At 39.9% G+C, this 26,053-nt stretch overlaps 1 protein-coding gene across 1 annotated transcript; it reads left to right on the plus strand.

Annotated features, from left to right (window-relative positions):
- Positions 1-1,103: 1,103 nt before the first annotated feature.
- Positions 1,104-25,486, plus strand: LOC119739637 (casein kinase I). The gene is made up of 7 exons (XM_038214640.1): positions 1,104-1,502; positions 3,424-3,530; positions 15,499-15,625; positions 16,293-16,391; positions 17,764-17,903; positions 19,782-19,935; positions 20,951-25,486. Exons 1-7 carry the CDS (start codon positions 1,380-1,382, stop codon positions 21,197-21,199), a joined length of 999 nt encoding a protein of 332 aa, XP_038070568.1. The 5' UTR covers positions 1,104-1,379; the 3' UTR covers positions 21,200-25,486.
- Positions 25,487-26,053: the final 567 nt, after the last annotated feature.

Raw genomic sequence — 26,053 nt, forward strand, 5'->3', positions numbered from 1 at the left:
AATATCACCCTTCGCTCGTACCCCCCGCCCTGCAAACTGTTTGCAGGGCGGGGGGTACGGGTATAGACTACACTTCGTGAGCAAAAAGCGATGATATGAGCCTTACCGTACCGTCAGTGGCCATAAACCTCGCCTTTTGCCTCATGCACGGGCTGCGAATTTTCTTTTCCCAAATTCATAGGTGTAGCCGGGGGGGGGGGGGGGGGGGGGTTCATCGGCGCTTACCCACCCAATATTTTTGTAGGAGTGCCCTTTTTTTATTAAGAAGTGCCTTTTTTTCTGAACGAGTGCCCTTTTTAAAAAAGAATTGTGCCCTTTGTGTGCCAGCGGCCGTTCGGGTGCCCTTATTTGTTGGTTAATTTGACGCACCGTATCGCCTTGAATAGCCCCATATATTGTCCGTTAGTGTAAATATTAATAATGATCGGTTTTGAACAGCGCCTCCACCGACAGATGGTACCAGCCTCTTAAATTCGCCCGTACCCCGCCCTGCAAACAGGACGCTGGGATACTCTCATGAGCTTCACAGAATCTTGTGAAGGAAGTGGCCTATGACCTATGTATAAAGCATCTGGCTGCAGCTGTTCAAGACCGCAGTTAGACAATGTGCGCAAATGCTATCCGAAAACCCACATAGAATTGCGCACATTCCATACCGGATGTGATTTCTGTTTCATTGCGGACCATGTGACAAAATTTTGAGCGTCGATATTTTTTGTGTGGAAAGACTGGATAAAGTAGCACTACTTGTATTTACTTACTTGGTTGGTTTCCTCCTGAAACATCCTCTAGGGATCTTGACTAGGAGGTCAAGATACTACTTCCTTTTGTGTTCAAAATAATTTTTTCTCCCATGATTCATTTACGGGGAATTTTATTATTTAATGGGGATTTTGAGCACAGTCACACTGCTGGCAGGTCATAACTACTTTAATTGTAGTTCCTTATTAAATTTATCCATACCCAAACCCAATCACGCATCCATCTAAAAATTGAAATGGCGCCCTCATCCCCGAGAAACTAAGCGATTTGGGCGTTCCCGTATGCAAATTTAGTTGCCCGTAGCAACAGGGATCGGGAGGGGAGTTCGGCAGGGCAGACTCCCACAATGCACTGCGTAACTTCATTGTGTTAGGACGTCTATTTCATCTCCATAACATTATCACACAGCTGTCCGGCTATATAGCAGATGTACGCAAACCAATGGCAAATCGCATACGAGTGAAAATGGCGAACCTACAGACGACTCTACTGTGACTCACGTCCTGAAATATTTCCCCCTTATTTTTTTATTTAACCCCGCCAGATAGAACTCTTCACCGAACTGACGAAGTGGCTGAGTTTGTCCCCATTCTTGGGCGGACTATTGTTTGGCCACCATGACGACAAGTGCGAAATCCAGCTCAGAATTCATGGTTGGTGGCAGGTACAAACTTGTGAGGAAAATCGGCAGCGGGTCGTTCGGTGATATTTATTTGGGCATCAACATAACAAACGGGGAGGTAAATGTTGGAATGTTTTAATCATTAATTAATTACCTTTAAAAAAAAATTAATATTAGAGAAATAGAAAACTGTTTTCCTTTTTTGAGATTTGTAGAACTATAATTTTATGTAATTTAGGCCATGATTTTAAATATTTTGCATGCAGTTGTTTTTACTGAAATCGAAAGAAATTCATTTATTTCATTTAAACGTGTATTTAGTAACAATGTCGGATGGCAAATGAAAGTTAGTTTATCAAACTAGAGACCAAAGTTGTGCACATAAACTTATCCTTTATTCAACAAACATCGATTCCACATTGTTTTAAGAAGTAGGACACAATGGAGACTCCGAGGAATGACGTTTTCCGTTCGTGCGCGAATTATGGGCACGAAACTTTCGTGGCAGCCAATTTGACTCATCTGCAGACGACGACGTTCTTGGTTATTTTTCCATGTAGTTTATTAGTCATTCTTACAATATTAAAGTCCATAACTGTGTAGGATTTAGTTTTTGCAAGAAAAAAATCGGTCAAAGTACTAACTAAGTGCGTGAAAAATGGTCACACGAGGATACATTAAAACAATAGGCCTACAAACATGGCCAAGTTCGCGCAAGGACTATAGTTGACCAATGGTTAACTAACGTTTGCCCGAACTCTGTCTAGTCGACGGTGGTTGACTACGCTAGTCGACTATTTGGAACCAGCCTACTGGGGTTGGTTGCTTCGCTGGTAACCAATAGCCGCGCGCATTCATAACGCAAGCAGTGAGCCAGCATCCAGAAGTTTTGCGATGACATTTTGACCAGCGTTTGACTAGAGACGTTCGCACGTTGCTATCACTTTATCAGTGCGCAGGCGTAAGGTACGTCACAAATCAACCACTAGTCGACTAATGGTCCTTGCCCGAACTTGGCCCATGACAAACAATGTTGATGACAAACATGACAAAGGCCTACAGTTACTAAGAAATGAATGAACATTAAATAAACACAGACTTATCAACACCAGAACACAGCTGCCATTGCTACACAAAATAAAGTACTGAATGACAACTTGGACATTTTGGAATTTTTTGTCCTTGATCCATCCATGAATGAAACAATGTTTAAGCTTGGCCGTTGTTGCTCTACAGTGACGTCAAATTAAGCCTTACCTAATAATATAGTAATAACGCTTATTTTTATGTAGGCCCTAGGAGTACATTTTACTAGGAAAAGATTTCCATATCTAGCCATCACTTGTCACCCTGTGCCCAAACCCTATGGGACTGGTCTGAAAATGTGTGTTTTCTCAGTAAAAATTCAAAATTTGTCCTTGCTAATGTTGACTTTCTAGGACATGTATGTTATCACTTTCTGATGGGTGATAGGTCATTTAAGGGAAAAACTACTAATGGCCAGATATGGGAATCATAATGGAAGTAGGTAAAATAGGTAAAACTTAAAATATATATTTATTGCAATGTTCATCCTCATCACTTTTCTTTGTTCCATATAACATAAACAAAGCTTATGTATTTTATTTACATAGTGGATATCGTTACGGCAGCCGTAATGGGATTTTATCACTGCTGTCATTACCCCCTCCCCCTCCAAAACGAACCCAATTTTAAATTTTGTTTAAGTTACTTTGCAATAAAGGCAGGCACTGCATATACTTTTCCAAAAATAAAATTGGTTAAAGTGTTCAGAAATTGCCTCATGTCGCACCACAGAGCATCTAGAATCCAAAAGTGTTTCGGGGCTCCGAACCCCACACCGCAATTTTTGGACCCACTTTTTGGGGGATCAAAATTGTGTTCTGGTTCCGCCCTTTACTCCAACCAGTCTTTAACAGAGTGTGTAAAATTCCCTTACTATAGTTCTGTGTTGGACATTATTAAGAAGAATTAACATCAATTAAGAAGACATTTTCTTTTGTGTATTTTCGTTACAGGAGGTTGCGGTGAAACTTGAAGCTGTAAAAGCAAGGCATCCGCAACTTCTATACGAAAGCAAACTGTACAAAATACTACAAGGAGGCACCGGTATACCACACACAAGGTAGTTTGTTGCGGGATTTCTAACAGAAAAAAAATGCAAGGGACTTATTTTTGTCACATCCAGGTAAATTTGATAAATTTAACCTGTTATGAGTATTTTGCACATTATGTACCCTTTGTTTTTGGCGATCATGTTGTGTAGGGCCCGGTTCCTATAAGGGAACAAAATCCACTTTAAAATTATTGGACCTACCAAACTAGTTGGTGACATTCTCAATAAACAGGTATGTTTGATTTTTTGAGGGAAATTTGGGGGTAAAATGATGATGACAGCATGGCGACAACACGCGTCCCGAAAATAAAGATGGCGATCACCGCGTGATGTACTGTGAGCATGCATGGCGCACTGTATCGCAAGACACAAACCGCGCAGAAGAATCATGATTTCTACCCCAAGAATCTGTTCAATCAAAATTGCAAAACGGGTGTCATTAGAATTGAGAAAAGTCTGCTTTTGATTGTAAAGGTGATTTTGAGCAATAAAAACTATTTTTGAGGCTGCAGTCTTTCAGTGGTCACATTTCTGTCGGGACGCCAGCTGTTGGCGATCATGGCACGCGAGCATTGTTCTACATGTTCTATGCGTTGTTCTATGCGCGGACGCGGCATATCACATATGTAGACAAACGGTTCCGTACATTTGTACACAAGCTCAGATGAGTCGTTTATCCTTGTGTAGAGGATCCATGGTATGACTTATGGGGGTGCTGTGGTCCAATGGTGACAGTGTTTGACTCGTTTGCCGTGGTACATGGGTTCGAATCCTGACCGTGGGAACATGGTGCTTATGTTCCTGAGCAAGGCACTTTACCATTATTGCTCCGTCCTTCAGATGGGACGTAAAGCCGTAGGTCCCGTGTGTTGTGTAATACACGTTAAAGAACCCAGTAACACTTATCGTTAGCAGAAGGGGTTTGCCCCGGTGTTTCTGGCAGTGGCTGCAATATGCGCCACAGCATCTTGTAAACCATTATAACTTAAGGTGCTACATAATGGGTCTCAAATTTCTCATAAACCTTATTTACCTTTCTTTCATAATATTTTAGACATAATCTCCAGCGCTTTGAGTACCTAATTGTTGGTAGATACTTGCGCTATATCCGATATTATTACTTGAAATTTGTTACCAAACAAAAACATACAATGTATGTATATCGGTATGTGTGTATTTAGGCCAAAAAGAAATCACCTGCGTGTCCTACTTGAAAAAATATGTTAAATAATTATGGAAATGCCCCACCCTAGTTTTTGAGGACATCGTCCAGCGTTCTTAGAATTTTTTTTTATTTCATTGTAGTAAGTTGGTCAGGTATGTTGGCCTGCCCCGCCATGAGGCCTATAGACAGCGCAGCAAGCGCAGAATGAACAGTTGATTCACTTTGAAAAAAAAAGTAAAGAAAAGAAATAATTGACCATCACCCCTGTAAAAAATTTAGAGCAAACACACGAAAAAATGTACACACCCACTCACCCATTTTTTTCTGTGTTTTCTTACTTTCTGTGTTTCGAGTGAACAGCACAGTATGCTGTGGGATATCACGAACGTGATATGACTTTTTATAAACTTAACACGTGATCGTTCTACATGTAGGCCAATGAAAATGCAGTATTGAAGACAGAGGTATGACAATGTAATATAGTCATGTTTCTCAAAGATTTTTGTCATGCTGACATCCGCATATGTGTAATTTGTATGTGTGTGTGCGTTTGTTTATGGTGTAAATCGAGGACACACACGTGCAACATCATCGGTGAATCGAGGTTAGGAACCAAATCGAGGACAACCTCGATTAGAAAACGTGTAACAAAGAAAAAGGAAAGAGGAACCAAAGAAAATCCTTGATTTACGTGCGTGTACGTACATGTACATGGCAACACTCAGTTTTACCTGAGCATCAGTGAGGCCAAAATTCAATTTCCTCTTCATATTGGGTGTCCCTGCCTGCATGTACATTTGTACACAGCATTGAGAATTTCCATATTAATATCCTTCTTGAGGGTGATACAGAATTCTAGGCGAGTACATGTATCTGTGACGATTGTGTTGGCTGGCCAACCAGGAATGTCCTTACACATGCACGACATGAAAATTTATCAAGATTTTCAGCAGACATGAAATAACATTCCACATGCGCCTGTCTGTTTCACATGTATGAATGTGTACTGTGTATATACATGTGTACGTACTGTCATCACTAGTCCAGTCACATGTCTGATCACAAGACCAGTCACGATTAACAGGGGATGAGCAATAACAATAACAAAGGATGCCTTCGCCACGGTTCATTTGAATAGCTTGACTCGACTATATTTTACATTGCTGTACAGTGCTACAATATATACATGTACATGTACATGTAGTACTTTTGTACAAGTGTTGTATGAGTAATGTACTTTGCTATGAGTTTGAGTACAAGGCAATTTTATTTCCCATGAGTAAGATTACAAGTTCTTTTTATGAGTATGAGCATATACATGTACCGGTAGACTCAAGCCTTTTTTTACTGTCAAGCTAAACAAATGCAAAAGCCTTCCAAAATCCAAAACAGTAGAAATTTCTAGTGGGATTGGAGCGCATTTCCAAGAGTACATTGTACTTCTTCAAGAGTATGAGTACTTTGCCACGAGTACGGTATACGAGTACTTTGCTATACAATATACACACACGGTACCGTGCGTACCCCGAACTAGTACAGGTCAAGTATGGGTATGAGCATGGAGGAATTCCTCCATGGTATGAGTAATTCAAAGTTGTGTACACCCCGGTGTACCCCCTGCAGTCCCTGCACCCTTCTTGGTTTTGAATTGATCCACTCCCCGGCAATGACAAGGTACAGAACTGAAGAAGGTTGCAGCTGTATGTACATGTACATTCATCTACTGTACATGTACATACAGGAGCTATTATGGTTATTATCCATCCACAATGCATCCTGTTTGGTCATCACAGGATGTTGCCTTTGTCTGCGAGGTTGTCTTTCATCTGACAGACAGGGAGGAGTACTTGGGCTGTTGTGTGTACATGTACACTGGTACTCTACCAGTAGGTGTGCATGTAAATAACAGCACATTTACTCATATAGTGCCTATCATCAGTTGATGCAAATGAGGGACATGAATGCATTGTTCATATACTGTACCTACATGTTGGCAATCCATTGATCACTGTACAAACAATATACACATGTCCATACATGTACATGTACATGTACCTCATTCTCAACCAGCTTTCAATAATGTCATTAGTTTGCACGCTGAGTCATGGATGGTAAATGTATGTACACGTATTTGCATATAGAAGTAAGTTAATGCTTTAATGGCTAACAAGAGTAAAACTAGGTACAGTGTACCGGTACATGTTAAATTAAAGTTGGCAGGTCCTCTGTTTAGGTCTGCACATACATGTACTGTACATGTATACTTGTACCAGTATGTACTCATCTGATGACGTACAGTAGTTATGGAAACTAATTAATGCAAACTTTTACATACATGTACATGTATACGTGTACTATTTATTTGTCGGTTATTAACCCTCCTATGCAAACATACATGCATGTACCTTCTGTGCCAAATAGTCTTTTCAGTCAAAATCAATCAAGTGACTGTTTTCAAAATGTTAATAATTCCCAGCCTACATAAAGCAGGATTGACTGGCTGGGACTGTTTCAGTAACTTGATACAGCTTTGCTGTGACTGTGGGTAATTGATGTGACAGCTGTGCTCACGACTTGCCAGTTGCCTGCTTAATTAGCTGCTGTGCTCACGACTTGCCTGCTTTAGCTGTTCATCAGTTCATGGTCTGTTGACGGAGTTTGACTATACATGTAGTCACAGTGCTTGCTTGACATGTTCTGACTGCTGGTGACTAGCCTGTGTTGAAAGTATATAGCAGGGGAAGAGGAAGGACATTTTGACTGCTTGTGACTGTTTAAATAGCAGGAGGGTTATGCTATCTATTTGCCTGACTGACATGGCTGCTCCCCACTTACTATATGTACGTGTATTGGATCTTGTTTTATTCGTGCATTTTGTTCAACAAAACAAACGATGTACAATTATGCACACGTCCGTACTGGTTTGCTGGTACCTAGACAGTAGGCCTACCTGTAGTACGTAATCCTTGAACCACCATTGTTTAAAAAGAGCAATACTGCAATTGCTGGATGATTCATGCACAAAGCTTAACAGGGAAATTGTTTTTATGAATTGTAAGTTCAAAGTGTCAGGGTGGCCATGAGCAACCTGTACGGTATTTTGTTTTTGTTTTATGCATTCCTGCCGACATCATTGGGGAAAAAACACACTGTTTTTATACAGCGGTGAACTTTGCAGGGCAAAACCTTATTGCAATTTACATCACCAATGCGCAAATTCCATAGCGGTGCCCACTGCTACTTCAGATTCCAGAAACAAGCCAGCCGATCCCGGCAAGCTGTGTGGTCGACATGGTGCATGTAAGACGTCTGCACTAGAAAGCAGGAGGTCGTGGGTTCGAGTCCCACCCGAGTGCTTTATTCTCACTTGCACTGGGGTGGAGGGGGGGGGGGTAACCCACTGAATGTACAGTGTTTATGCGTCAGTGAAGGGCAAAACCAAACGAACGAGGGGTCTACAACTCTACAAGGTAGACAAAGCATGAAATTGTACACTGTACAATCCATCACGCATAAAAACGTGCATCTTTGGTAATAGGATACACACCAGCTGGTGGTGCTTAGCAACATCACGCTTAATTTGAAGTGTCTAAAGGTTGAATTAATTAATCACGTTTTAAATGAGTGTACAACATCCATGTACATTGTAGGCAGGCCTTAATACGACTTCAAATGCGAACCAGTCTATAATCTACATGTACAAATATTTTATCATGGTCAGAGGATTATGCCATGGTACCATTGATCAAGATGACCACACATCCGATCTGCCCTACAACAGTCTTCACATTTTATTGGTCGACCGGTCTGTTGTGGTTGATCTAATCTTGTTTCATGGGAAGTGAGCAGCCGAGAGTTTCTTGGTCGGTCGCCTGATGAGCTAGCTCTTTCTGCTGAAATGGAAGTTGAGTCATCACCATCCCCCATGCAGTGCATTGTCAAAGCCAGTGTATTGCATGACATGTTATACACTGTACGGTACATGTAACCAGGCAGAAGGTGGAGGATTCACCCGACATCAAGCTGTATGGTCATTGACTCATCATAGCCGCCAGCCTTCTGCATGTCAAGGATGTTGACATCACTGGCTTGCCATGGCTGTCTGGGAATTACATGTTATTAGTGACGTACATGTGTACATATTCCTACTGATCATGATTCATCTACAGACAGTGTACATGTAAATTTTTGATCCCACTCTATTTCTATTCCAAAGCTGCAGGTGATGATTTTGGGGGTTAAAATTTTTAAGAACCATCGATATCAGAATTTTCCTTAAAGGGAATATACAACATTTGCAAACATCGAAAAATAAAACTACCAAGTTTTTACGAAATACCTTACTAGGATGTTGGTAAATGACAGTCAAAAGCATCCTGTAAAGTTATGGCACCTGGTGTGAAGTCATTTTCAAGAAAATGGTATTTTTGTATACGTTTCCAGCTGTGGTCGGCCGACCACCGTTGGAAAAACCTAACTATTTTGCAACTACTGCTCCAAATTAACCATTTTTTATTCAGTTCAAATTTTGTTTGCTATTGGTTACGTACATATTCATGAACGGGTGCAGGCCAGCTAGACTTGTTCCCTTACATGTACCTTACAATTTTCCGGCATCTGGAAATTGATCCATTTTATCTTTAGTGGAGTAAGGGAACCAGACTACTTGAACGTTTTTGTTTTTCTTGGTTTTCCAGCATTTTTGAACAAAAAACTTCAAACATGTCAGTGTAACAATATTTGTACTCCCCCTTCAAATAGTTCATTTCTGAAAATTACAGCAAAAGCCAATGATGTACATGTACACGTACATGTAAAGGCATTCCCTTTAATCGATATGTCGGAAATCCAATATTTGAAAATATTTGATATATCGATTATCCCATGTAAACGTTAACCCTAACCCTGCTGAATCCAACAGGATCCAACTATGTCACATACCCGATGGAGCCTGTTGGATTGAGCAGTTAACCCCTTGTGTACATTCCTCATGCAAAAATGTTGGATTCAGCAGGCAACTGAACCGCATTATAATGCATTGTTAGACTCCGTTGGATTCAGCGGACAACTGACAATGAGACACAGTGGATTGAGCAGGAAAGTCCGGTTGGACTCTGTTGGATTTAGCAGGGTAGTCCTGAGGAAGTACTAGGGGGTATAAAGCGACACTTTCTCTGGAGCATACGTAGATGCCATACCCCAATGTACATGTGTACAGTTCTCGATTAAAATGTACACATACATGTAGAACATTGAGTTCCTAATATTATTTCAATTTAGTTCTTTGTAAATTTTCAACAGGTGCAGGTGAACACATCAGCAATTTTAAGCTCCGTCATATAACACTTGACTCGCGCATTACGAATATTTTAATATTTGATCAATAAAGTTGGAATTTTTTAATGCTAAAATATTAGAAAATACACAGCACTTACATTGTACATACTGATGAAACATGTCCAGTATGTTCCAATTGTATACCTACATGTACATGTACACATGCATTGCTGGTACTTGTCCTAGTAATAAAAGTCTAATTAATCAGAATTACATTTTCTATTGCTTTCTTTCTATCTTTCGAAATTAACCACCTTTTTAAACAGCTGTGTGCTTATCTACAACTTGGAAGAGAAGAGTATTTTTTGTGTGGAATTGATGATTTTTTTTGTGTGGAAAAATGTTGGGTTTTTTTGTGGAATGATGACTTTCCATGAAATAATTTTTTCTTAGGAACTCATTTTGTGCAACTTTCTGCCCCTCTTTAAATGTATGAAAACTATTCGACATGCCTTTTCAGTTAATTTTATTGGAAAGTGCACTTCTTTACACATTTAAAAAATGTCCATGCTTTTCGGGACAGCTGAGGGTTCTCTTGCTGTGATGTCATATCAGGAAGAGATTGTTCAGTTTATGCGTTTTCTGTTCAAATTGTGAACCCAAACATTTGCTTATTGGAAACATTTGTGAGAATAGCGTGCTCATTGGCTCTCTGACACAACGAATGACCAAAGAAAACAAATTTACGACAGTAAATATCAAACATTCTGACAACTTTTGGTGCTGAAAATCAGAAATAGCTGTAGCATTGAGGCTTTTGCTTGAAATGACATCTCACTTTTACTAATGAGTATGGAAATTGCATGTTACATACATGTAAAAATCAAAAAGGTTCCAAAATACCCTTGAAAATGGCAAAATGAAAATTGAAAATAAAGGGCCCGGACATAAAGGTGCTTTTTCACAGTAAACATGGGCCCTTAACTTTGGTCTCTGTTTGCGTGTTGTATGATTCAATCATGTCCTATTCTCTTTGTGTACAACCATGACAACAATCAGTTGTATTGATTGTTCGTGTGACATCCTTGAATCCTGTGACTTATATCCTTTGTGCACACAATGGCTAACAATACATAGTGTTAATTTGTATACTTCAGGATGACCAACAGCATAAATGATGTATAGACATGTATATAAACATGTAACAATGATACCAATCGTACATTTTAGTATGTACGTGGTTATGTGTGCATGTGACACTGTACAGGTTCATTTTGTTTCCTGATTTGAGTAAGAGGGTGGAAAAAAAAATTTTTTCTGGACCTCTTGCAATTTTTGAAAAATTTTCAAATTAATAGACAGAATTGAGATGTACGTACATATGTACATGTTACAGTAAGTAAAAAGTTGAAGATGTCATTTAAGAACAACAAAGCTACATGTATACATCAGTACCAACTATATTTAGACATGTAATATTACAGCTTTCATTGTACAATGTTGTACGGGGATGGTTCTTTGTTAAAGCGTATCGGTACATGTATGTACGTACATGTTAACTTACAGTAAGGCCAAAAAAAAGAATAGTTCTGCTTCCGGTTAACCGACCGACCCTATTTTTAGGCTGCGACCCTAAAAATGTTATCGGCAATTCCAAAAAAAAAAAAAAAAAAAAAAAAATTGAATAAATACAAATAAAATCTGTCTTTTCTGTCTTCACAAAATACCTCTCAACAACCCTTTTGTATCCAAAAATGCTTGTATTTATTTGTTTTCTTACTTACATTCGCTTTTTTTTCAAAGAAACCTCCGTAATTACAAATTCGCTTCGCGATATAACTACATGTACTTCGCAATTCGATGTCACGCACGGTGACTATAATCACGTGGCGACGACTGGTTCCTGCCGCGCCGCGCAGGGGCCAATTTAGAAGACATAATGAAAATGCGGTAACCAGTCCATAGCTAGCTATGTGACCGATAGCGCGCTATCAGTACAGTGCAGGCCACTGTCAACTGGTCGGATTCGACATCGTAAAAATGCCAAGAAAACACCGATGGAGAAAGAACATTTTTGCAAGTTAATTTACAGAATTGATCTAGCTCGTATTTGGAGTGATACATGCCGCGTGTTTCCCGAAATTGTTTACGGTAAAAACAGCTCTGACGGCCCATGGTGGGCCGCTCGCCACACACGCACGCATTACACACCTCGGAGTTTTGGCCAGCTCCCCGCGTCTTGACTAGCATTGTGCATATGGTGCGAACGACCTGAATTTTCCATTATTTTTTGAAATTATCGAACGTAAATATATTGACAATAATTAAAGGTAGGTTTTACTCACTTTTTGTTGCCATGTCGTGTATAGCTTTTGTAGTGCAATAGAAATAGTTCAGGCTAAAATTTCACATATAATTGAATACCCCATTCAATCTGCATAAAAAAAATGTATATTTAGACATGTAATTACAGCCTTCATTATACGGGATACATAGTTCTTTGTAAGCGCACCGGTACATACCGGTAAAGTACATATTTCTTTGTAAATTTACTTCATTTATAAATACTGCACGAATCATCAACAAAATATTCAAGTACCGGTACTAAATGCCTACCACAGTAAGTACTATTCTTAAATAATGCAACCAAGTGATTAAAAGAAATCTTGTCCAAGAATTTGTCAAGCCCTCAGTACAAGTTCCTGCACGAACCATCAACAAAATATTCAAGTACAAAATGCCTACCACAGTAAATGGTATTCTTAAATAATGCAACCAAGTGATTAAAAAAAAATATTGTCCAAGAAATTGTGAGCCCTCAGTACATAGAGCAGTTCCTGGAGTTAGGTGTAAACAATCCGATTCCAAGAGGGAGTTGCCCACAGCTTGACCTGTCTACAATAATCCAAAGGTCATTGAACAATGCAATCTGCTACACTGTCGAGTCCTGGCTGGAGTAGCCTGAAAGAGATTGAACATACATGTACATGTACTGTTTGAAATGATATTGTTTACACAAATGTTTGCTCTTGTCTGGAACTGTATTTTGTTTAATTTGTCTAGTTTTAATTGTTCGGCTGTTCCTGACCAGTTGCTGTACATGTATGTGTGTACATTGTGGTAACTTAAAGGGAAAATACAACATTTGCAAACATCAAAAAATAAAACTACCAAATCATTTTGAAATACCTTGCTGGACTGTTAGTGAATGACAGTGAAAAGCATCCTGTAAAATCATGGCACCTGGTACACTGTCATTTTCAAGAAAAGTGGTATTTTCGTATCAATTTCCAACGCTGATCGGCCGATCAGCGTTGGAAAAAACTGGCTTTTTTTTCAAATACTGGCCCCAGTTGACCATCGCACTTGTTTGCAATCGATTACACACCTATGAACGGGTACAAGCCAGCTAGACTGGTTCCCTGACCTTACAATTCCCCAATGTATGTAAACTGCTCTGTTTCTTCTTAAATGGAGTCAGGGAACCAGACTACAGGAAAATGATTGTTTTTCTTGGTTTTTATAGCAGTTTTGAACCCAAAACCTCAAAAAAGTCAGTGTAACTATATTTGCTATATATTTCCAACACCCCAATTCCATCCATTTCTGAAAATGACAGCAAAAGCAAATGATGTATATTCCCTTTAACTAATGTACATAAATTCACGTTTTACATCGGCTGTTATGAAAAGATTTAGAAAATGCATCAGTATACATGTAGTTTCAAATTTAGACCTAATTTCTTTGATGGCCTAGCAGCATGCATATTCGTTGTGAAAACCCAGAATATTTGTACATTCAGCTGTCGATCATTGGAGGTTTCGGTACGTACATTGCAGGTCATTGTCCCGGTGTCAAACACATACATGAACCTACACGTATACAACATACCCGTATTAAGTGTACAGTGTTCATGAACATTTACAAAATGTATCCGGTCTGCATGCATGTACACGTAAATGTACCAGTATTGTACATGTACATGTACCGGTACATGTTGTACAATGTACTAGGCAATAAGTGCACGTTAATTGTTATTGTGTATACCGGTACAGATGTTGTAAGGCCTACCGGTACCATCAGTACCATGGTAAAGGTCTACAACATGTACATGTACATTGTACATGTACACATATTTATGTACATGTATGGATTATCACGAATATCTAAATCCTAAAGACATCTTCCTGAAGCATACTTTTACCGGCATACATGTAGTACATGTACATGTACCGCCATACATAATTACAAAATGCGTATGACCCCTGTATATCCTGTGGTCTTTAGTTTCACTGCAGATACATGTACACAAGTAGGGCCACATGTATCTAACCACAAAATGAAAACAATGTGTAACCCACCCAGCCTTGAACTTTGCCTGAACCATGGCTCCATGGATGAGCAGGGCTAGACCACAGAAGCTGCATAATGTACAATGTACTTGTAGTCCTGTCTAGACTAAGTTGTGGGCAGGCTATGGGTACCTGCTTAGTAATCAATTAAGATGACCAAGCATTTATCTTTAAAAAAGACAAGACAAAAAAGAATAAATACACGTAGAACATCTAAAAAAAAATATGTTGAACCGTGGTTCAAACTAATGTGTTCAACGTTGTTTCCAAGTATTCAGTCATTACATGTTAATTTTATACATGTACTCAGCAAGAATTGTAATGAACACCATCAAGGGCGTTAATCACTTTTTTAAAGTGGGGAGGGGGGGGGGACTTTTGTTGAATGTAACTAATGCGAAGCCCTTATGGCGTTGGGTTCGGGGCCCGCTTAAGGGCCCCGAAAAATGTCGGATTCTAGACGCTCTGTGGTGCGATCTGAGGCAATTTCTGACCACTTTAACGCATTTTTTTAAGCAAAAGATCACAATTAAAACATGTTTAAGTTTGGAGTAATTGAATCAGCTATTCTGAGCTGTAGAATAATATGTGGGCTACATTTTTTTGGAGGGGGGGGGGCAAAAAAGTGGGGGGGGACAAACGATATGATATCACCCCCCCCCCCCTCCCACTTTAAAAAAGTGGGGGGGGGACTTGTCCCCTCAACGATTGACGCCCATGAACACCATACACGTTCATTCATACATGTATCTGTTCATAGGATGTAATTTGCATTGTGGTACGTGATGAAAATTCAAAATTGGATTAATCCCTTTACTCACAGATGAATTTTTATAAATGCTGTGTTGGCCGAGGCTTGTGAAAGGTAGCTTATACTCGGTTGGGACTCCAACCCATGACCTCCTGCTTACTAGCGCAGACGTCTTACCACTCGACCACCGAGTTTGCTGGGCCGGCTTGGCTGGTTCAAATCTGGTATATACATAGTAGCGGGTACCACAACCAAACTGAGTAGACAGTGTGTATAAAAATACATCGGTGAAGGTGGAAAATCCTATTCAAAAATGTATTGGATGTTTTCAGAAACTGCATTATAAAACAAGTGTCACTTTCAACATGTGATTAAATGAAATGTTTGCATTATTACAACATCCACTGACACTTGTACTTCTTTTTCACTCAGATGGTATGGCACAGAGAAAGACTACAACGTCTTGGTCATGGACCTACTGGGCCCCAGCCTAGAAGACCTCTTCAACTTCTGCAGTCGCAGGTTCACTATGAAGACGGTCCTAATGTTAGCTGATCAGGTAGGTTGTCACTCAGGTCGAACAAATGAGATGATGTCCAAAAACAAAAAAAATATTTACAAAATCTGTCCAAAATGGACAGGTTATAATTAATAATCTTGTAAATTGCATTTTTGTTTGTTTGATGAAATAACATTTTATCATATAGGCCAAGAAAAAAAACACCCTGTGTTTCTGGTCACCCGCCCAACCTTGAAAATCACGCAGAACGTAAATCTAGTTTTGAGGACATCATCCTGCATTTCTTAAAATGTTTGCTTCATTTTTATGGTCGGCAGTGCAGTCTTGCCAAGCCTATAAACAATGAAGCAAAAGCAGAATGAACAGTTAATTCACACGTTAACTGTTATTAATGCATGCACAATTAAAAAAATAATAATTGACCATCATCTCACCCTATGTTTTCTGGCTATAAAAATTTAGGGACTCCCCCCCCCCCTTATTTTTTTTTTACCTGCCCACCTTATTTTTCTTTCTTGGCCTATTCCTTTCTGCCATAAATTATGTTATGTGCCATAAGTACGCATACTGCACCCAAGATATTCTTGGCAATATGCAAGTGCCCAATCAGGTACAATTCAATATCTGTTTTTAGAACTAAAACAATTTAATTATAAAGTACTGTTAATTCTTCAATTTATTTTTTCCCACACCCCTTTCTGTACAGATGATCAGTCGTATAGAATACGTCCACATGAAGAACTTCATCCACAGAGACATCAAGCCAGATAACTTCCTCATGGGTATTGGAAGACACTGCAATCAGGTAGACATTAAAGACATTTTGGCTATAATATGTCAAAGGTTGGCTGGCCTCAAACCTTCCACTATGGCACGATAATGATTGTGCTACTTGTAACTTTTTGGGGTGGTCCAATGCTTCCGGTGTCCAACTCATTTACGATAATACATGGGATCAAACCCTGATGGGGAACATGGCGCTTGTGTCCTTGGGCAAGACACTTGACTGCAATTGCCTCTCTGGATAGTTACCAGATGGCGCTGCAGCACTGTATTATTATTATTATCATTATAAGCTTCACATTATTATTGAAAGTTCTATATCCAAATTGCGGTCAATTTCCTGATGTAGTTTTGCCTGCACTAATCGCAGCTGTCTTTACTTAAAGCTACAGTCCATCATTTGTAATTTGTGCATTTTGTTCGTTTGAAGCAACAAAAGAGTTCAAAATCTAATGAAGGATACTGAGCAACTAACCTGATGAAGTTTCAGCTAAGCTTCAGCTGTACACTCCGAGAAAAACGGCATTCTAAGATCTCAATTTCAAATCCAAAGTTACTGAATCATGTTTTGAATTGTTTTGAATTGCAGCTATACGCGACGTCGCGCACTGATCCGACGAATTATAACAACCGCGCGCGCGTGTGCGTCGTTCCAATACTTGTGCGCGCTGCGCTGAATAACAAAACGAACTACTAATTAAAATTTTCCTACGGTGCTTCTTAAGAATCACTGTTGGAAATGCCTTCTTTCGTTGATTACTTCAAAATGACAGCTTGCCAGAAAGAATAATTTCACAGGGAGTTTAGTCCCCTTACTATTTTTCAACCAAGTTTGTTTTTCAACAATAATTATGCCAGTTACTTTTCGGATGGCTGCAAATGATGGACTATACCTTTAAAAACCAGGAATTGGCAGAATAGTTAGCAGAAAAGAAATGAAAAATCCTATTGTAAACTTGGTGCATGCTAAAGTACAAGGCCTCCGTGCACAAGTAGTACCCTTTCAACAGTACGAAAAGGAAAGTTTGGGGAGACGACTGGAAGAGACATTGGAACACATTGCAAACGACGCCTGGGGCTCACGCAAAGACGCTCTGGCTTTGTGCACATTCTTAATAAAAATTGGTGGTGCAAACATGCACGCGGTGTGTCCCCTCCATAGGGCTGTCGAAAGTAGTCACAAAGAACCCTCTGGTGTTTGCGCATGGAGCCCATTGCCAGTAAACACATGCCATTGTTTTCAAGGATTTCTCTGATATTGCGGCTAAAAGGGTGCAGACATTGAGTGCTCTTGTCAGTTACAGCCTTTCAGTTCAAAGCAGAATTTCTTTTCATACTTGTGATTTTTGTTTTGCCTTGACCGATTTCCAATTTTGTTTTCCTTTCAAATAAAGCTCTTTGTGATAGACTTTGGCCTGGCCAAGAAGTACCGGGACGGACGGACGAAGGTTCACATCCAATACAGGGAAGACAAGAACCTAACGGGCACAGCAAGATACGCCAGCATCAATGCACATCTGGGTATTGAACAGAGGTAAAAAAAAAAAATCACCATGCTGCCTTGGTATTGGTTGTAATGGGTTATATCCCCTATGCTAGGTTCACACATTGCCGAATTAGTTATGAATACAACCAGAATACAGTAAGAATTGAAATTGGTTCCCGAATCACCCCGACAATTTTGAACATGTTCAAGTTTGTCGGAGCGCTTCCCGATCTTAAACGATCTTTCACCGAACTAACAGAATCATCCCGAGGCAGCCAAGAACTATCCCCGATTTATTCAAAAATTGGTAATCGCGGCGATTCGGCTTAAAAATCGGGAATGTGTGAACGTAGCATTAGTCGTGGAAAAATCATGGAAAATCCTGGAATTCAAAGCTATCATGGAAAGTCATGGAATTTGGTTATTTTACAAGGAGTAATGAAATTTAGATTCCAACGGAAAAGGGCATGGAAAAATCTGTTTGCATAGATATATTCTTGGTTGTCATCACGGTTCTTTTGTCAGGAAACAGGATTTAAGTCATCTGTGGAAATACATGGAATCGTGCCACTATCAACGTGACAAATCCTGGACTTGTTCACTTCCTGGGAGGAGGAATACTATAATCAAATGCCCAATTTGCTGATCACCGAGTTCAGATAGTGCACGTTATGACAATCTATATCTATGTTTACATATTGGATGCCAATTTCCATCCCCCTAATTTTTTTGGGGGGGGGGAAATGAGGCAAAAGCCTGAAAACCCTCAGTTACTACCTTTTACCCTTGACTACACGCAGACACCTCCATATGATTGTACACACAAAAAATTGCCAAAAGCAGGATTTTAAAAAAAAATTGTGGGTACTAAGGTTATAACAGAAACTAACATAATTGGAGGGTTTTTAGCAACTGTTGATGGATCCCTTTAACAGAAGCTCATCGCCCCATTTGCGGAAATGCCGCACACTGCTCCTGTCGCAGGAAGGAAGGGTTTTTATTTCAATGTTTCCGTAATATCTGGTTGCCCATCCTGCATAGCAGTGTTGTAAACGAGTCCATCACAAGTCCCTGCAAGTCCATCACAAGTCTGTCAGTCTCAAGTCACTAGCTATTCAAATGTACTTTAACAAAAACTTTCCTTTTTGTCACTGTTCATCCAGTTACTTGTGACTGGACTTTTGAAAGGACTTGTGACTGGACTTGTGATGGACTCAACTACAATACTGCTGCATGAAGCAAATCTTGGGATAAAAGTACAAAATTTGCTTCCATTGGCTTGATCAAAGACCCTGTTACACTTTTCTTCACGCTCCAAGTTTGTGATTGTGAAGCAATCTTGAAATGTTTTTTAAAGGCCTGTTTTGTATTTTAACCTTGAAAAAGTTCTCAAAGCGAGTGAGAAAGATGAAGGAAAAAGTCACCGTAGTGAGTGAAACAGGCTGGCATTTGTTACGAGAAACATAAGCCATTACAGCTTAAGCCTCTCCCACAGCCTGTCCCCTCCCATCCACACTCATACCAGTATGTAGAGCTCCGTGCGCAAGTACCCCCTCAAAGGTTAGAAAGGGAGAGTTGGGGGAGACCACTGGGAGAGACATTTGAACGCATTACCAATGACGCTAGGTGCTAGGCACTAAGCGTTTGTTCACATTAACCCTAACCACCCCAACTCCATCAAAATCCATCCCCCAATTTTGGTGGATTTGGGGGGACTTGGTCCAGAAGGCCTGGCGTGACTAAATATTGATGGAATATTGATACGCGTGCCAACCAGAACGCACATGCAATGTGTGTCCTGTACACTTGGCACGGTAGTGGTAAAAAAAGCGTCCTCTCTTGTTCGCACACGGACCCCACTAGTCTTTTTGTATTCAGTAACCTGCTTAACTCTGCACTTGTCAATTTTTTGTTTTCCCCCTGCAGTCGACGTGATGACATGGAGTCCCTTGGCTACGTGTTGATGTACTTCAACAGAACCACTCTACCCTGGCAAGGTCTGAAAGCTGCCACCAAGAAACAGAAGTATGAGAAGATCAGTGAGAAGAAGATGTCCACACCGGTAGAGGTGCTCTGTAAGGTGAGATAATATGCAATTATACCATGGTTTGAGGGTGGAGAGTCAATATTATCCTCCCCTAGGTATTGGTAGTGGACAACCTGGTTTCTGAGGCACGGGAAGTAGTTTGCTTACTGTAAGCAAAAGAATCCCTCACTAAGCAAACAAAATTTGTGCTAATGCTTAACATGTTTCACAGGTAAGCAAGGATATTTTTGGCTTGTGCATAGTTCCGCACGCAAATATTCCTTAGAGATTCTGTGCCGACAGGGTTAGCACAGGATTTCTGCGCTAGTGCTGTAAGCACAGAATGGTGTTCATAAGCACAGAATTTCCTGGTTAACAGAGTTGTTAAGTTGGGACCTGTCCAATTTCATGGCTCTGCTAACCACAGAATTCCATGCCATTTTGTGCTAACCGCGCTAGCAGAAAAATTCTGTGCTAACCCTGTAAGCACAGAATCCTTAGTTACGGGATGTACACATGCGCGGAGAAGCCTAAATTCCCTGCTAACCTGTGAAATATGGTTACCAAAAGCAAGGAGTTTTCTGCTACAGTAAGCAGGGATTTTTCGCTTATGGTAAGCAGCGCCATGAAATTGGGCCCTGATCAAACTGAAAATCAAATTGTTACCAGTGAATGTGTTTATAATAAACCCATCAGTCACTGTAGCGTCCAAAACTGACTTACCGATAACACCCTGTAGCGCCCAAAACCACCCTGCCTATAACTCCCAGTAGCACCTGAAACCACCATCATCATCATCATCATCCTAATCTTTCATGGGGGACGTTGAGCCGCCAAAACCAAGTGATCGAATGCAGACTGCCACAGCTGTTGTGCTCGTGTCCTGTAGTCAACTTCCAGCGGGCGCACCCAGGTGAAACCACCTGAGCACTCTTTAGTTGAATGGATTCATCAGTGAAAAAACACAATGTAATACAATGTTGTACAAGTGCCAATGGGTAAATCTGTTCTTTGTAGCGTTAAAAATACATTGATATAAATGATTTTATGCTTTATATTCACCTTACAGGGCTTTCCAGCGGAATTCGCCATGTACCTTAACTATGCACGTGGGCTGCGATTCGACGAGGGGCCAGACTACATGTACCTGCGGCAGCTGTTCCGCATCCTGTTCCGCACCTTAAACCACCAATACGACTACACCTTCGACTGGACCATGCTCAAGCAGAAGTCCACGTCGCAGGTGGCCGCGCCGGGCAACGCCGGCACCGCCGGCGGCACCAAGCACACGGAGAGCAAAAGCAAGAGCAAGCGTTGAGATTTCCCCCGAATTCCTTGTCCCCGTTTGTCGATTGCGCATTGTGCGAGGGGCAGACAATAATGATCACTCGTGAGATTACGAGTTGGGGCTTGACCTCAGATGGGTCAGCCTTCGTTGGATCATACTGTGGGAGGGCGGAGAATACAACCGCCACCCTCCCTCCCGTCAACATTGGATTGGAAAGTCGCATGAGATTTTTTTTTTTGATTGCACCGAGTCCCCTAATACAAACTAGCATGCTTCTTTCCAGTTTACGTGTGTTCGTTAAAGACTGTTTTTGTTGTGGTGCCCCGTCGGATGGATTATGATCTTGTTTTAATTTGCGTTTTTTCTCTTCGACCACTTTAATCAAGTGATGTTATTTACTCAGATTGCACAGGGTAAAGTGGAGCAAGCCAAGGTTGACTGGCCTCCTGAAAAAAAAAAACACCCCAGAGCACTTTTTTGAAATCAGGAATGCGGTTCTGTGTTGACATTGCAGAATGAATTTGAAAGTGTTAATATATATATATAAATATACATATACTAAGGCATTGTAAATGTGAGTTACTCTTAAATTATTCTTCCCATTTTCTAGGTGTTTTGTCTGTGACAACTTGACTTATCTGATCTAAATGCAAGCCACAGATAGCAGTGGTACCTTCACAATAATTCGAGAAGCAAAATGTCGACAGAGTGAAGCGCAAGTAACACAACGCCAAACAATTGAATTTTACCCTCATGTAGCCTACCGGTGAACCGTTTATAGAATTTACATGATTCACCGCGCAGTAACCGAAAAAAACCTTTCACATGTCCATGAAGATTTTTTATGCAATGTACATGTATTATGCACCGTCAGTAAACACGTAATGCCTAATGACTACTCATCTTGTAAATAGAACCGTTGTTTAGTGTATTTATATAATCCTGGCATATCTGGTATTGAGGTCATCAGAACTGTTGATGGCGTGTCGTCTTTTATTGGACATCAAGCCTAACTGCTCAATGGCACCGTTAATAAACATGTACATGAAAAGGGCCTTTAAATAGTCTATCCGATATCTCTGTGTTGGACCCGGGTCCAGTACACAGATTTCGGGAAACCCTTTCACACTAGCAAGAATCCAACATGGCTTCTACCTTGGTCCTGCGCTCTACATTGGTAAAATCCAACCCTGGAATTGACCAGGGTCAAGAGGCTCTACCTGGGTAGAAAATTCCAAAAATCTGGAGCAGACCCGCGTACACATAGTCTGAGTATCACCCGTTATCCACGGAGCCAAGACTCCTGTATAACGTCTGATATATCTAAGCATGCATGACATCATTTCATTCCGAAATCAGGACTAAGATTGTAATTGGTCAGTTTTGATGCCTCGTTTTTGTAATACAACAACCTGTACAGAAATGCTACGTGATGTTTACACGAGCATGGAGCTTGAATTACGCGAGTATAGAAGGCGCCTGCTGATTGGTCAGTTTCTCGAGGTCACATGCAGTCTAGTTGCATAATTAATCGCCGAATCTGTTTATGTACAATAGACCATTGTCGGCTTCGTCAGGGCCAAGGTCTATTACATAGACTAGTGTGCACACCGGTGTAATCGTGAACTGTACACCTTGCCTGACTGTGTTTTATGGTAGGCAGTTACGCTAACGAAGGGCCAGTGGGCAGGAGAAATAAAAAGTTGGGTAGGAGACTTAAATAGTAGCCATGGTTTCTAATTTCAGAATTGGATTATCTTCTGCTGTTTGTGAACTGTTTTTTTTTATCGGACTTTTAATAAAAATACAAAAAAGCAATAGACCATGGCAAAGCTAGGACTTGTAAGTATCTCTCATTTTAATACCCCACAACTTCATGTAGATATCCACCATTCGATGTGGAGCAAATTAACATTGTGTACCATATCAGTGCTCACCAAATAAATGGTTTCTGTCATCTGGAGCAAATAAGGGGCCATTTTGTGGTAGAGTTGCTTATCTTGCGTAAAAGTGTTATTTGTTTCATTGCTAACATTTGCATGCGATTTACATGCAGATTGTTTTTAGTAGAGAAGGCATTGTTAACTTTGGAACCAAATATTTTAGCATCAGCATCTCTATCAAATTGGCCCCCGACTCCTAAAAGGTGCATTGGATTGTATCATTTTTTTTTTTTTTTTATGAAAGATGGCAGTAGCCAGGATAATTTTCTTTAGTTACCAACCTGAACAAGTGTTAATAGCCACCATTTTGGCGAGTTTTTAATAATTTATTGATAGATTGATCATGTCTCCACAATAAGAGATTTAGGCTAGAAAGGAATGATTGGTTTTTAAAAAAAGAAAAATAGGCTGAAAGATATCAGGAAATCAGGATCATCTTGTGCAGCACTTACTTTAATTTATTTGATTTTAAATGTTTTTAAAGTTGTCTGCTAGTTATGTTATTTGTTTTTTAGTTTGCATTTGTCTCCCCAGATTGATTGTTCTTTTGGTTTTGTTGAAAGCACATAAACAGGAACTTGTAAGGCCAAAGGTGTAACAAATAGATTGTTTGTAGAGAGAGAATTTTCAGCATTATAAAAAGTGAAGTTGCACATGATTATTATTAAAGACCTCACCATCACTTCACCACCCCTTGATTTAGTTCATCACAAAGTAAAAAGTTCAACAATAGAGTGTAAGGTTTTGAATATAAATACAGAGTACACCGTGACAATTTTCAGGTACATTTTGGTACTTAAATCAGAGCCTATAGTTCATTTTGTGTGGGTTTTTTTTTTTTTTTTGGGGGGGGGGAGGGGGGTTCACGTTATTGCACTCCATTTTTACATTGTCCGCTTTTTCTGTCACTGCCAGTTTCTGAGCGCAAATTGTGTTTGCAATGTGTATTCATTTTTTTTTTTTTTTACAAAACATCAGGTTTTTAATTAGTTTTCTAAATTTAGATTAAACTCCCAAGATAACTTTCAGTTCAGTGTAGGCGAGGACAAAATACCCATTACTTGAATTATTACTGTGTTATGTATGAACTACCAAAAAAATTAAATTTCTAATCTTGTTTTTCATTTTATTGGTGGAGAACAAAAAAATTAACTCGGTTGAATTTCACTATTAAAACAAAATTATATGACACTTGTTTCACTGTAAACTTGTTATCTTGAGAACTACCTGATAACCTTTTTAATGTAATTGTAAAACTGAACTTGGTGAAAGGTTAATTCTTCTAACGTAATCAACAATGAACAAGAAAAACATTTACAGGTACATATAATGGGCCCTTGTTAACATTTTGTAGTGAGGCCAAAAATAAAAACTGGATCAAGGATTTTTGCTGACAAAATGAAAACCTGAGAAAAAAATGCCAAAAACAATTATTGCAAATACAGCAAATCTATTTTTTTTAAAGCAAGATAACAACTTAAGGCTGGCTGTTCGACATCCTGTAACCTGAATCTAGACCAATTTCATAGCGCTAGTAATTACCAAGTCTTGGGAGCATCGGTAGAGCTACCCAGGAAATACCAAAGCATGCCTCACACACCCTGTATTCAAGCGTGAAGTATGCTCCACATCTGGGTAACGCTGCCAAACTTCCCAAGACTGGATGTGACTCATCTTGTTTGTTAGCAACCTCTGGCCACGGTAGCTTGCCGTGGTCTGCATTGAAGAAAAAAAATCCAGCCTTGGATCAAGACTAACCAGCCATATGGCCTGATTTCTTCCCTAACATGTAGCTTGAAAATGCCCTTTTAGAGATTTTATAGAGAGATATCAGAAATACTGGTATTTCAACTAACAAAGCGTATCTGAGTCTCCTGTTATCAAAACTACATGTATCACTCCTCTGTAAATAGCAAACGGAGATACTAGAGTCCCCATGTGATTTTTATGTCGTGTCTAATTTATGCTAGTTGGAACTCCTTTGGATGTTTTTTTATATGTTCAGTTAATTGTCCTTTGTGTGCTAAAAAGTCCCAAGTTTGTTGTTTTGATTGCTGCACAAGAAACATGTGGATGGCATGTGTAAATACGATGTATACCGTCACGATCGCCCAGCCATAATGCAATCTCTTAATGGACTGGAAAATTCTCATGTTGCAACTTGTAAAATGTCACTGTAAAAATACACAAGCAGTTTCTGTAGCGGGGTTTCTATAGATTTTCTTAATAGCAATTTTTTTTTTGGTAGGACGTACCCTTTGTCGTAAAGGGGTGTTTTCATTTCCACATCAGACATGAGAATTTTCTGTTGAGATTGGGCCAGTTTTGTTTATAAATGTGAAATAAAAGAAACTCTGAAAAGGGTAAAAAAAAAAAAAAAAAAAAGTTGTTTTTATGGTACTGTTGAATTATTTGCCGTCTTGGACTCTTGGTGTGTGTGTGTGTGTGTGTGCAGGGTTTTCGATCCCTTTGTCTCTTTACCTTGTAGGCCTAATATTGACACGAAGTATTGAAAAACAAGACCATGAAAGCAAGACCCAGACCGCACCCAGATTTTCTCAAATGATTCAGAATGACTTTTTTTTTACTGGGAGTCTTTGGTGTGTCTGGACCATACAATGCCGGCGCCGGAATTAGCACATTTATTGACAGGGGGAATCCTATACGACTCGGCCCTGCTGACTGTTGGTCAATCGGGCACAAAAAGGACACAAGGTTGGCCCTCTTTGACCAGAAAAAGGTAGGCCAATTGTTGCGTTCAGCCAATTTAGAAGACCTAAAACATTATTAATGACGTCACGCTTTGTTTACCATGTTTACCTGTGGGCTTTCCTAAGACAGCTAGGTATCTTGTAGGAGTGCACACAGCGTGACGTCATTACGTCTTAGGTCTAGTTTGGGATTTACATTTGTCTTGGCTTTTCCCAAAATTGTGGGGAAA

The sequence above is a fragment of the Patiria miniata genome, unplaced genomic scaffold, assembly GCF_015706575.1.
Source record: "Patiria miniata isolate m_02_andy unplaced genomic scaffold, ASM1570657v1 HiC_scaffold_4, whole genome shotgun sequence".
Classification (NCBI taxonomy): Eukaryota; Metazoa; Echinodermata; class Asteroidea; order Valvatida; family Asterinidae; genus Patiria; species Patiria miniata.